The sequence below is a fragment of the Silurus meridionalis genome, chromosome 14 (assembly GCF_014805685.1).
Source record: "Silurus meridionalis isolate SWU-2019-XX chromosome 14, ASM1480568v1, whole genome shotgun sequence".
NCBI lineage: Eukaryota > Metazoa > Chordata > Actinopteri > Siluriformes > Siluridae > Silurus > Silurus meridionalis.
In genome coordinates, this window is record NC_060897.1 from 23,004,561 (window position 1) to 23,017,380 (window position 12,820).

Below are 12,820 nucleotides of genomic sequence, written 5' to 3' on the forward strand. Positions count from 1 at the left end.
CTCTAGTAACGTCAAGCCAAGTGGATTAGCATCTTAAATCTTTCAAAGATATCATACACAAATAAGGCATCGGACTCAGCGGGATGAGTCGAGTTAAACTAATCACACACGTGTTTAAGCCTCGGACTCCGAGTGAAAACGTTTGTAACATATAGCGGTCAATTTTTAAAAAAGAAGCTATAATGAACATAATGAACACAAATGTAATTTGGTCAGATTTCTTCCCCTATTCACCAAACTATGTAGCCAAAAGTAATTGGACACCTAACTTTTCCAGCCATATTTGATTTAAAGTCAGAGGCACATAATTGTATAAAAGGTCAACATTTTTCCCTTTACTTGAACTATGAGACTCAAACCTGTTCCAGCATGGAACAAATCCAGCTCCATGAAGATCTGCTTAACATGGCTTGGAGTGGAAGATCTCCTGATATAGATCTCTAACCTCAACCACAATGAACACCTTTTGGAATTAACCTCCTCACCTCACCTACATCAGTACCTAACTTTACTAACACCCTTGTGGCTGAATGAATCTCCACAAGCACACTTCAAAATATAGTGGAAGTGTGAAAGTTATTACAACTGGAGACTTTCTGTTAAAAGCACATCCCAATCTTATGGTCAATTGTCCACAATATTCTGCTCAAGTATTATATATATATAAGCTTGTTACATCACGTATACGTCTATAGACAGTAGATATTCGCTACATAGTGCAAGAAGTAATGCAGGGATCATAAACATGCACTTGGTTAAGCTATTAAAGCAGTTCATGATGTCATCAACACTCCGGTGTGGATTAGTTTGAGAATGTGAACAGTGTTCAGATGTTCCTAACACACAAACACGCTTTCAAATCAGACCGGGTTTCAGAGGCCACGCTGATGGATTACAGCCGACCGGTCGATCCTAAACACCCGGTCTAAGCAGTTTAAAGCTCTGTGTATGAGAGAGAGAGAGAAACATTAGATCACACATTGCTAATCACACATTGGCCCAGCAGGTGCTTGGAGACCTTGCAAAACGCCACATGAGATTCTCCAATGGATTTTCAAACAAAAATTTGCGAGCGGCAGCTCAGTTTGCACGTCCAAATCCACACGGGGTTTAGCGCTTTATTTTCACACTGCTGACACTCAACTCCATCTCCATCTCCATGTGAGCTGGAATGATGTTTTTTACACAACATTTATAATATCAGTACTGGTGTGATTGTGGATCATGTCCAGGATGAAACTTTGAAAGCGCTTCAGAAAAACAATAACTGCAGGAGGTCCTCAGGAGTTACAAGGACGTTATTCTGTAGAATAAGAACAGTGTTCATGCGTCGCTGAACATTCCAATGAATGTGTTGTTACCATAGAAACGATAACATGACCGCCACTTAACAGACCCCTTATAGCCAATCAGCAATCAGAAAATTCAGCAGAGCAGTGGTGTAGTTCTTTCAAGTTCTTTCAAAAGATGTCTTCTATGTCGTTCGTCACAACTTCTAGAGGACGCAAATCTTTTATGACTTGACAAGTGATAAAGTTGAACCTGCTGCTGTACCTTTGTGGAACATTCACAGTGTCACACACATCTGCCTCACATCGGTCAGCTTTTAAGCTGCTTACCAGCTTACTGGTTATTTTTGTTATTGTCTTTATTTAAAATTAAAGTACGAGTTTTCGGAGTGAACACAAACATATACACTTCCTCATTACGGACACGAATGTCTTCATCCCCACCCTATTTTAGCCCCGCCCCTTTTCTTTACAGATCATATACAGGAACATGAAAAAAATAACAGAATGGTAAATTTTTGCAAAGATTTTACCAATTTAACCAGTGGATTGAAAAACCCTGTAAAACTTCCTCCAAAAAACTTCCTCATTACTGCACTTTTTTCTCCTTGTTTCTTTCTCTTTTTTTGATTTGAATCTACAGAAGTGCGTTCAGATCACAAACATTTCTATACTGGTTTTGTATTGATTAAAATCAGTGTAGTGAAGCCTCCTGCAGTGTTTATGCCCTACATAGGAAGCGCTTCATCCTTCCAAGGGGCCCTACCTTTTGTTACAATTAAGAAATACTCCTCAGTGTTTCTGCTAACTGTTAAACTATTGGCACCCTTTGCTGTTTCGCTGCGACGCAAATTTCAACATCAGATAAAATCCCATGTAGGTGTGTAAACACACACATGAAGGTGGTGCAGGCGTGAAGACGAGATACACAACTCGTGGTTAAGTCTGTCACAATGAAACACATGCTTCACACAAAAAGTGTTGCTCTCTCTCTCTCTCTCTCTCTCTCACACACACACACACACACACACACTCTCTCCTTGTTCAGTAACAGGGGCGTGTGGAATGCACCTCCACAGAGCCCCTTTTGTTTCCACGCACCGGATGTATCACCGTTCAAAAAGGTGTTTCATGCTCAACCGATACAACAGTTCAGACGACGGCCCTTACACAATCACTCCAACACACACACACACACACACACACACACACACACACACACACACACGCAGTAATATTACATAATGTCTGAGCCAAGTGTCATATAACTGAGACCCACAGCCATGGTTTTTCCCCATAGCTACAAAGACCTTGAAACATGCTGCTTCACATTCCTCATCTCTACGCTTCTCCTCTTTTTTTTTTAAAGCAAACTGTGTTTGAGGTGATTAAGCAATTAATAATAATAATAATAATAATAATAAGGAACATTATAAGCTTAAATACATTTCTAGATCCCTATATATCAGCAGATGCCTTTTCTGGAATGTTTCACAAAGCTGCTTTGTTTACCAAGCCTAAAATGCAGACAATGCAGGCATTTTTTGTGTTTAGCTCCGCCCCTTATCTAAATGACATGGACGATAGAAAATGTGCATTAACATGACAACAGATCGGGATCAGTATTAGATCAGTCTGTAGAAGATCAGAATCAGATCAGTGTCAGGTTTGGTTTTGGATCTGGTATAAGATCATGGATTTGGATCTTTATTTCATCGTTAATTTAATCAGTTTTACATCTGTAATCGAATCAGTAACTATTGGATAAGTATCATGTCAGTATTAGATTACTATTAGATCAGTTTGGAAGCTTAGTGGTTGAGACATTGGACTTGGGATCTGAAGGTCGTGGATTTAAATCCCAGATGTATGAATGAGTTAAATGTAAGTCGCTCTGGATAATTCTGTAAATCAGTGCTGAATCAGTACAATTTTTATAGGATCAGCATCAGAAATCTGAGAAAACTCAAGATTTTAAATACTCCATAATATTAATGAGGGAAAGGTGAAATTGGACCATGTTTCCTTCTCTGATCCTGTTACAGAAACCTCAAGTCTCATCTGCTGCTGATAAAAATATATATTTAGCTACTAAAATGTTTATTTCCTTTTGAAATACTTCACTTCTGATGGTCTAAACTGTCCACATTAAGACGACTAAAACACCCGACTTCTCTATTAGAAGTCACACAAAGCCACACAAACCTGTTTCCATGGTAACTTATGTAACTACTGTTATCATTATGTGACCTTTACATGATGTTTGCTCTATAAGCAAACATGTCAAACATCAGGATTTCTCGGAGATTTGGTTTGGGCCGGATCGTGTTTTTCTTTCCGATATCGACACGACTCAGATTTTCATTGGTAGTGTGAACTCTGCCGAAGCTGAAAAGACCCTGGGAATAAGTTCTCGGCTGAGAGGTTTGCAGCTAAAGTACATTTTGTGTCAACATAATTGTGGTGTTTGGTCCGGTGTTTATTGGTTGTATAAATCTCCTGCTCATTTTCGGCGTGTTTATGCTGTTGAATGTTCATCTGTGTGTGTTTGTATTTGTGTTGTATAGAAGTGTTTACTCAAAGTCAAGCTTAAGACTTGTCTTGTCACATGCACCGTTTATGCACCGTGTGGAGCAACACACTCTGTTTACAGCACTACACTGTTTTGTGTGTGTGTGTGTGTGTAGGTGTGGGTGTGTGTGTGTGTGTGTATGTGTATGTGAGACCCATATGTCATGTCTCTGGAGAAAGTCAACGAGGGCCGTCAGAGTTCATCATTATTCCCAGAATCCTGTGCAGTGGACTTGTGACTAGAATTCCACACACATCAGTGTGCCAATATTTCTCGAGGTTAAAGGTCACGCACCCATATTGTAAGGTGATTGGCATGACCCCTGACCCATGAGGTCTTGGGATCAGGTAAACGTCCCCGCTGTCCTGCTGAGAGACATGTCATGGTGTTCGAAGTGTCTGAGGGTCTGAGAATGAGACGGTCCTTGTGACGTGAAGTCTGAAGTCTGGCTTCCTGATTTAAAGTTATAGGAAGTGCATTATTTGTCTTACAGCTCTCCGATCGTCATAACATCCTGTCTGTGTAGGCGTCATCAGGGAAGAAAAGGCTAAAAGCGCTGCACAGCTTTAACCTCTTCAGCCATATGGATGTTGTAGTGTGTGTGTGTGTGTGGAAGTGATGTGTAAACACACACGTTTTCCACCTCTGTGCTGTAATTCTCTGAGTTGAAAAGCTCACTGCAGCTAAAGTAATACACATCGACTCGTGTTGCTTGAGCTCTGCTGAACTATTTACGACTCTCCTAATCGTCCACTAACAGGGTTTCCATTAAGTCCCAGTGCTGTGCGATTTATGGCCTCTTTTGGGCTCTAAAATCGTATATGCTTCTCTACCTGGAGTTAGTAAGCTCACTGTCTTTTTTTTTTTTTTTACACAAATTCAAATAATGTAATAACTGCGGCTGTTCTCATCAATCTAATCATAAAAACATGGCAGGGTGGGAGGATACAAAAAAGACTGAGCAAAAAGCTCTATAAAGATCTGCTTTACATGGGTTGGAGTGGAAGATCTCCTACTATCGAGCTCTGACCTCAAACCTATTTAACACGAATAAATATGAACGCTGACTGCATTCTAGGCCTCATCACCTCACCTCACCCCACCTCACCTCACCTCACCTCACCTTTACACCCTGAATAAGTCTCAAGCAAATCTAGTGGAACATCTTCTCAGAAGAGTGTAGCTTATTACAACAGCAAATGGAGGATTGTCAAAGATCATTTGATACAAAGTGGTTTAAAGCATCAAAAAATTGCTAATTTAGTTCCGTCCAATCAAATTTATGATCAATTTTATACATTTTTAAACCTAACTTTTGCAATATCTTAAGGAAACTTGTTTAATAATAATAATAGTAGTAGTACAATTTCAGTACGGTCTACATTTATTAATATATATATAAAACACTATCTAAAAATGTGCAGGTATTTTTTTGGTACCACTGGAAAATGAATGTGATGTGGATATAATTCACTCATAGATCTATAAAGCATATTTGCACAGGCACTTTTGCCAGCCTCCAAGCTCTGTATGGATTTCCTTAAAGAGCACAAATGAATCATTTTAGTTTCCTGTGTGTTTTTAACACAAGATTTCTGTTTGAAAATCAACCCACGGACAATTCATTAGCGACTTTCGCTAAATAGCTGCGTGAATTCCTGGTGCGGCTCTGCACATTAAAGTCATATTAGCGTTGGATCGTTTCAGTTCTCCGATATATAACACAAAGTCAACACTGTGTTAGCCTTTAAATCAACACTAGAAAATGTGCTGAGAGTTTTCAAATATTTTTTGTTCTGTTCTGCTCTGTATTACTGACGTATTTAAAAAAAAAAAGAAAAAAAGAAAAGAAAAGGTGGGTACTGTCAGTGTCGACATAAATGATTATAATTATTTACACACACAGACAGGGGGTAAATATAGAAACCTGCCAGACACAATGCTAACACAAAGCTAACACAGCTGCTCAGTGGCAAAAAAGGCCAAAGTGTGTGTGTGATGCTATTGAGTGGATTCAGGTTTCATACGTGTGCTCTTCAGTCCACCCGGCCCTCCATTCAGATGAACAGCTGAACAGGTGTGTGTGTGTGTGTGTGTGTGTGTGTGTGTGTGAGACACGCCCATACAGCATGACCTACAGTTGACCTAAGACCTGTGTGTGTCTGATGTGTACATTTACATTTACATTTGCGGCATTTAGCAGACGCCCTTATCCAGAGCGACGTACAAAGTGCTTTAAATCTCTAGTAATGAATAAATCTACACTGGTACGCAAGATTACAAACTCAATATAACTATAACTCGAATTCTACAAACTTGGAAAGTGCTAATGTAGGTATTTTAGGAAGAGGTAGGTCTTCAGTCGTCGCTTAAAGATAATCAGGGACTCTGCTGTACGGACATCTAGGGGAAGTTCATTCCACCACCTCGGTGCCAGAACAGAGAAGAGCCTTGAATTGTACTTACCTCTCATTCTGAGAGAAGGTGGTACCAATCGAGCAGTGCTGGAGGATCTCAGACAGTGTGGTGCAGTGCGAGATGTGATGAGGTCACTGAGGTAAGATGGTGCTGGTCGTATGTGTAGCCAATACTCTGCATAGCAAATCTAGAACCTTAAGGGTTCCTCATGTGTTCCTCACCAGTATGGCCCTACGTCCTTTCACTACGATCTAGATCCTTTATTAGAAACCCAGAACCCTAGTGCTACCCAGAACTAGTGAGGAATCTTTTGAAGCAGCCTTGTACACACCTCTTCTGCATGTTCTACTCACACTTCCTAATACTTACACAATAAACTTGAAAGTTTCACTAAAGTGCTTGATACAGATTTGGGGCGGAGCTACATATGAGCTCAGTTTATGATGCTATAAACATAAACAGCTACGAAACTTATTTGCTGGGTGTATATAGCTAACCAGTCACTTTTATTGACCAACAAATTGTAGTTGCTATGACAACTATGACAACATTTATTATGTTTAACGGTTTTGCCTAGCATAAAAAAGGTGAGGAAACAAGGAAGAATATTAAGGTACTGAGTATATAAGTTGGTTTACTAGCAGCCAGCAAGATACAAAACGGGGGTGTTTTCAACTTTGCATATTCATGCATATTAATGAATTGTGTATATTAATAAATCATTTATATTAATGAGGGTGAGGAGGACAAGCAGAGGAGGAAAAAAACGTCTTTAATAAAAATAGAGAGGGTGTGCCGAACCATTATGGGGGATGCGGCTTAGTAGCATAGAGCAATGGATTCTGGGAAAAGACAGATTTATTTTTTTACTTTTTGCAAGTGATCGATCAAAACCCTTCTTTCTCCCCGGCAGTCAAACTCACCTCCTGTGGTTCCTCAGGTTATTAATCCTAGTGCCTGTAATCCCCCCCACCCACAAACACACTTTCTGATAACACATTACAGTTCACAACTCAGGTCGGACTGTCACGACAAAAGTCTGTATTTTTTTAGGCTAAATTTCAACACATTTCTAACATGGTGAGAAACATCATGTTCTGTCTGTAGATGTTTCTTTAAAGAATGAAATGTATCATTTTCTTGAAGTTTTCTTAGTATCCTGGTTTTATCTATTATAAAGTGCAGTTTATCTTCAAATTAATGCAAAATCCTGTTCACACAAATTAATATTGTTTGTAATTAGTTCCATAACATGAATTTTTTAGTCTGTTATCTGAAAGTTTGTCCACTGGGGGAATACAAATGAAAATCATAACCTTCATTTTGAGCCGAAGCTTTACAGTAATCCTTTTATAGTGGAGTCACGAAAGCAGTATCAGGGTTGTGATTTTATTCAGATTTGTGTAATTTCCCACCAAAATAAAAACGTTTAAACGAATATACTTAGGCCACAGAATCATATCAAACACGTAGTTTCTACAATGTAAGACATGTACAAAATTTTCCAACAAAATAAATCTGCATATGAGTGCCGTTTGCCGTAAATTAACCTAAATAACCTGTGATATCAGTGCATTAGCCATAAGCCCTTGTTCACCTTTCCTTGGTGTTTATAATTACATTTCACAAAGATCCTCATTAATGTGAGAAAGAAATGACTTCTCACGTACTCCCTCACCTTCACTGTGCAACTCCTCTGCATGCTTCACTCACACAGCGAATGTCTTAAGGAATGGGCGAGAGCTTTGTGGTTGTCCCGAGCGAGGCTTGATTAGAACGTTAATGGAATAATGATTTCTGTAATCAGAGTAACCTCTGTCTTTCTGCAAGGTCTAGTTTGGAACGTGGTTTTAAATTTCCAGCTAGGTTCTCAAGGTGACGGTATTTAGACTTTGGCATTGACATTCTCCTAAACTTTGGGTTTGTTTTGTCTCTCCAGGACTACTTACATCATCCCAAGGAGAAGGTCCGTGTGGACAGCAACAATGAGAACTCTGTGCCCAAAGACTTTGAGAGCATCGACAACAGTAACTTTGCGGCACGTCTTCAGACGCAGCGTCACGCTTCCAATAAGCAACAGGAGGTGCCTGAGAAAGCCAAGAGCTCCAACGAACTCGTCCACTACAGCGTTAACCAAACAGGGTCGAGGCACCGGCATGACGCCTCCCTCACGCCACTTCCTCAGCGCCATCACAACCAGCGGGTCAAGAGTTCAGGCGCTGCCACGCAAGATATTAAATATGACCAGCCACCAAAATGCGAGATCACAGGCAAGGAGGCCATTTCGGCTCTGTCGCGCGCTAAAACCAAGGAATGCAGACAGCAGATTGCCGAAGTGTACTGCCGCCACAAAGACAAGCAACTGATGCCGGAGAAAGTCACTCGTTATTGCCCCCTAGAGGGTGAGTACAATCCATATCTTTAAAAAAAAATTTTAATTCCACAGATAATGAATGAATAACTAAAGTTAGCAAATAAGCTTTTAAAATTAGTAGATGCTATCAAAAACAGGAAGTGAGGCTGTATCTCAGCAACAGCTTCACATTCTACTTTTTAAATTTAGTATATCTCCTTGGGAACAAGCGCAGATGGTACCACTGGCTTCTGGCTAAGCGATGCGGCTAAAAAGAGCTTGACCTCCTTAATCGCTGTTTGTTTCTTGTTGTTTATCTTCTGCTGGTCTAATTAAGAAAATATAAACCAATAACTAAATTATACTTATATATATATATATATATATATATATATATATATATATATATATATATATATATAAATAAAATAAAAAATTCCCATCAAACCCTCTATCTATAATAAATGATTATAAAACGTAATTTTTTTTGACAAGCAGGAAATATATTAGTGTGGTGGGAATGAAAGATAAATAAAAGTTAAGATAATGGAGGTTTTTCCTGAATTAATTGCAGTGCTGTCAGTGGAGGTTTATGGAGGGGCTTCATTAAGCCTCACGGAACTAGCAACAGACAGCCGCGGCACTTGTAATTACAATCAGAGACAGGCTGGAAATGAGATTGTGGATTTCCGTGCCAGCTTAGACGCTTGTAATTGCCACGCTGAGCAGCGTTTTCTTCTTTTTTCTTTTTTAAAACTTTCTCTGCCAGTTCCAAAAGCTGACTAGAGAAAAAACCTATTCATGTAATTATGTAGCGTTTTGTGGCCTCAACGCAAATCAGGGTGGCGGTTGTGTTTAAATAGAACAGTGACAGGTCCGTTTGAAACTTCTGAACATAGACCCTTCCGGAAACCCTGATGCTTTCTAACAGATATGGTGAGGCTGTCTCCATAGAGACCAAAGCCCGGGATCTAGAGGGCGTCGATGCAAGAGTAATTCTAGCTAACCATACCAAACCACATGTACATCACGAGTGTGTGTGTCTGTGTGTGTATCGAGCTTCATGTAATTATCAGATGAGGCAATCGATGAAGCCTTTGAGGGCAAACAACAGCAGCTTTTCCGACCCGGTGTCTCAAACTACATGAAAGTCAGACCACAGAAGAGTCATAGCAGGTTTCTAAATCGAGGAGGTTTTCTAAGAACATGGTTTGGGTGGAGCAGCCAGGATGAAAAGTCCATTCTGCAGCAGGAAGCCTGCAGGGAACTGGATTAGCGCTTACAGTAGAGTTACTTAAAACTACCCTGAAATCTTAAATCATTTACTGTGAACAGTGTGTGATAATGGTTTCCTCGAGAAAAAAAAAGACTGATTTTTACAGTAACCACAAAAAAGCTGGTGTGTTTTAAGCTAAACTGTAGAGATGAGAACAATTTTCTTTCTTTCTTCCTATCCTAGTCTTCTCACATTCCTATTGGAGGTACTAAAGGCTGATCTGTTTGCGTATTTTTGACGGATTGCTCATCCTGATCAAATGCTATAAATTATGACACAACATGCATAAAAAGGTTTTCAGTTTTGTTTATTTATCTTTCCTGTCTATCCTCATTTGTCTTAGTTCCAAAGATTTCATAATATGCTTTTCAGCATCCCAGAGACACGTATATGCTACTTTTAAACATACAGAAATGATACGTGTCTGGATATGATATTTATATATCTGTCTGTCTGTCATTCCCTGCCCTGTTTGCATGTCTAATAATACATGTATTATGTTCTTTTTACACATATACGTTCAGTTTATTAGACACACACACACACACACACACACCCATAGTGTTTGGAATCTGTCACTCTGTTTGTTTGTGTGTGTGTGTGTGTGTGTGTGTGTGTGTGAACTCAATGCGTCGTTGTTTTAATGACAGGACAAGGCAGACGGAATGGGCGTTGTTGCTGCTCCTGAATCTAATCTGCTCACTCCTGTCCTTAAACACATAAAAGACAGAATTGAGGACGAGGTGGTTGAAGAGCTCCGGCCTGATTAAAGGAATAGCAAAGGCCCGGGAGTGGTGACTGGCTGCCCCCTTAGGGCATCGGTGAAAGGTGTGGGACAGTAAGGACTAGACTGCGAGACACAGATTACAGTCATTATTGCCCATCAGGCTGTAGTCGGAGCGTGGCCTCGCTCCAGAACCACTCTGGGTGTAACTTGATACAAGGCTCTTAAAATCGAATCCACCCTGGAACCCAATGTGGCCAGCTTTAGAAGCAGTACGTGATTGCTCGAGCGTTGCATATGTGTGAGTGTGTGTTTACACAGCAGGGCAATTTTAGAAAGCTGTACTCAGCTCTCGGTCGAGTCCTTGCGGTCTGCTGCGCTATTTGTGAGTGTGAGAAGGGAGGATAGTTGATGCTGGTGTCCTGTAACTCGCATTCATGGCTGCAGTGAAACTCTTTCAGTGTGAGAGGTGATGCTGCGGTTAGGATGTGTGGCCGTGAGTGCCAGTGCGTTAATAGCGCATCTAATGTTTCCATCTTAATTCGGTTTTGTTGCCTGGTGTACTCTAGTGTATTGCGATCTCTATCTCTCACCCTCAACCACACACAACGAGGTCCTGCTAAAGTTACACAGCTCTAGTGGCTGTGCTTCTGTAGCTAATCCACATTTCATCAAAACCACAGCGCTTACGCATGTCACTAACACGCATCCTTATTACAATTGATAAGTATTACTATGCATTTTAATATTAGATGTAACTGTTATTTATTAAATGAACGGTTTGCAGTGTATCGCCGCCCTGCTGTCTTTGAGGGAAATTACAAGTGCATTGATAAAACATTTATTTTTCTTTATGTAAATTACACCCCCACCCAAAAAAAAAAAACAACTTCTACTGGGGGTGGGTTTATAAGGCTCAATTTGAATCTAGAAGAAATGTGGGATTTGTCCTCAATATGCTGGAACTATAGGAGATTAGTGGTCAGAAATTCTTTTGCTAAATGTTTAGGTTTTGTTTATATATTGCTTTTGAAATCCTAATATATTTGCTAATCAATTCAAGGAGCAAAGGAAGAACATTTTTACTTTAATCCCTGTGTAATGATGAAAATGCTTTTTAAGATAAAGTCGAGATGCATAAGGTGAGCAGTGTCCCTAACTAAACTCCACTGAGGCAATTTGGGACGAGGTTTGGAATGGTGAGTGCAAAATCAGCCAATACAAATGTTCAAAGACATCTCAGGTGGCTTCTTCATTAAGAGGAAGCCAGGAGTGAAAGGCAAAAAGAGAAGAGGAGAAATGGAAAAAAAAGAAAAGTAAGGAAAAGAAAAGAAGAAAGAAGTTTGAGACAAAGTGCACTGAAAAGCATTTAATATTAATTTAATATTTAGCTAAAGAATGAAGTGTTATTTGATCAGTTTAATGTTCCTCTAGCATTTAAAAATAGGGTTCCAGCACTTTTGAAGGTACTGCGTGCAACACCGGGTTTTTTAAGCGACAAAATAGCATCACTTTGTTATTCAAATTGCACCACAGCTGCCTGAGTGAGCAGCACTCTCAGTGCTTCAGTCCCACAGCTGTTTTCTTTCTAAAGTTAGTTGATTTGTATTTGGGCAAATTTAAAAGGAGGAACGTTTTCATCAAACTTGCTCATGTAACTTTCGCATACATAACTTTTAAATGCTTTTTTTTTAGCAGAAAACAACTCCACGATCCTGATCACTGATTTCCTTTAGTTCCATAAGACTTGAATAACCTCTTGAAAAGCTCATTTATCCTTCTAACCCAACAGCTCGTGATATCATGATAAATTATATTACAGTAAATATATTGTAGTGGTGATAATTTTACATTTATAATATTGTCTAATAATTGTTGCCATAGAGCTCTTTTCACATATTGCACCATATGACGGTGTGATGGTATATATCGTTATTGGGATAAATAAATAAATCGTGCGTGACACTGAGGGAAATGCTGGGAGTTTGTTAAAAACATGGAGAAAGAAAAACAAACAGATGAGGAGAAAAGTTCAAAGAGATCGAAAGAAGTAACACAGGCCATTGCGATGTGTATCTGCAAAGACATGGCACCAGTTTACACAGTGTGGATAAGAAGGGGTTTTCAACACATGATCAAAACCCCTTGATCTGAGGTATGTGATTCCGAGTTACAAGTGCTTCAGTGA

General features: G+C 39.6%; 1 protein-coding gene across 1 annotated transcript in view; it reads left to right on the plus strand.

The window, feature by feature from the left end:
- The window catches only part of xylt1 (xylosyltransferase I), a 56,804-nt gene that overhangs the window by 20,854 nt on the left and 23,130 nt on the right, over nucleotides 1–12,820 (plus strand). The window contains exon 2 of the mRNA XM_046866484.1: nucleotides 8,219–8,681. Coding sequence (XP_046722440.1) covers nucleotides 8,219–8,681 — 463 coding nt within the window. The remainder of the gene's footprint in view (nucleotides 1–8,218; nucleotides 8,682–12,820) is intronic.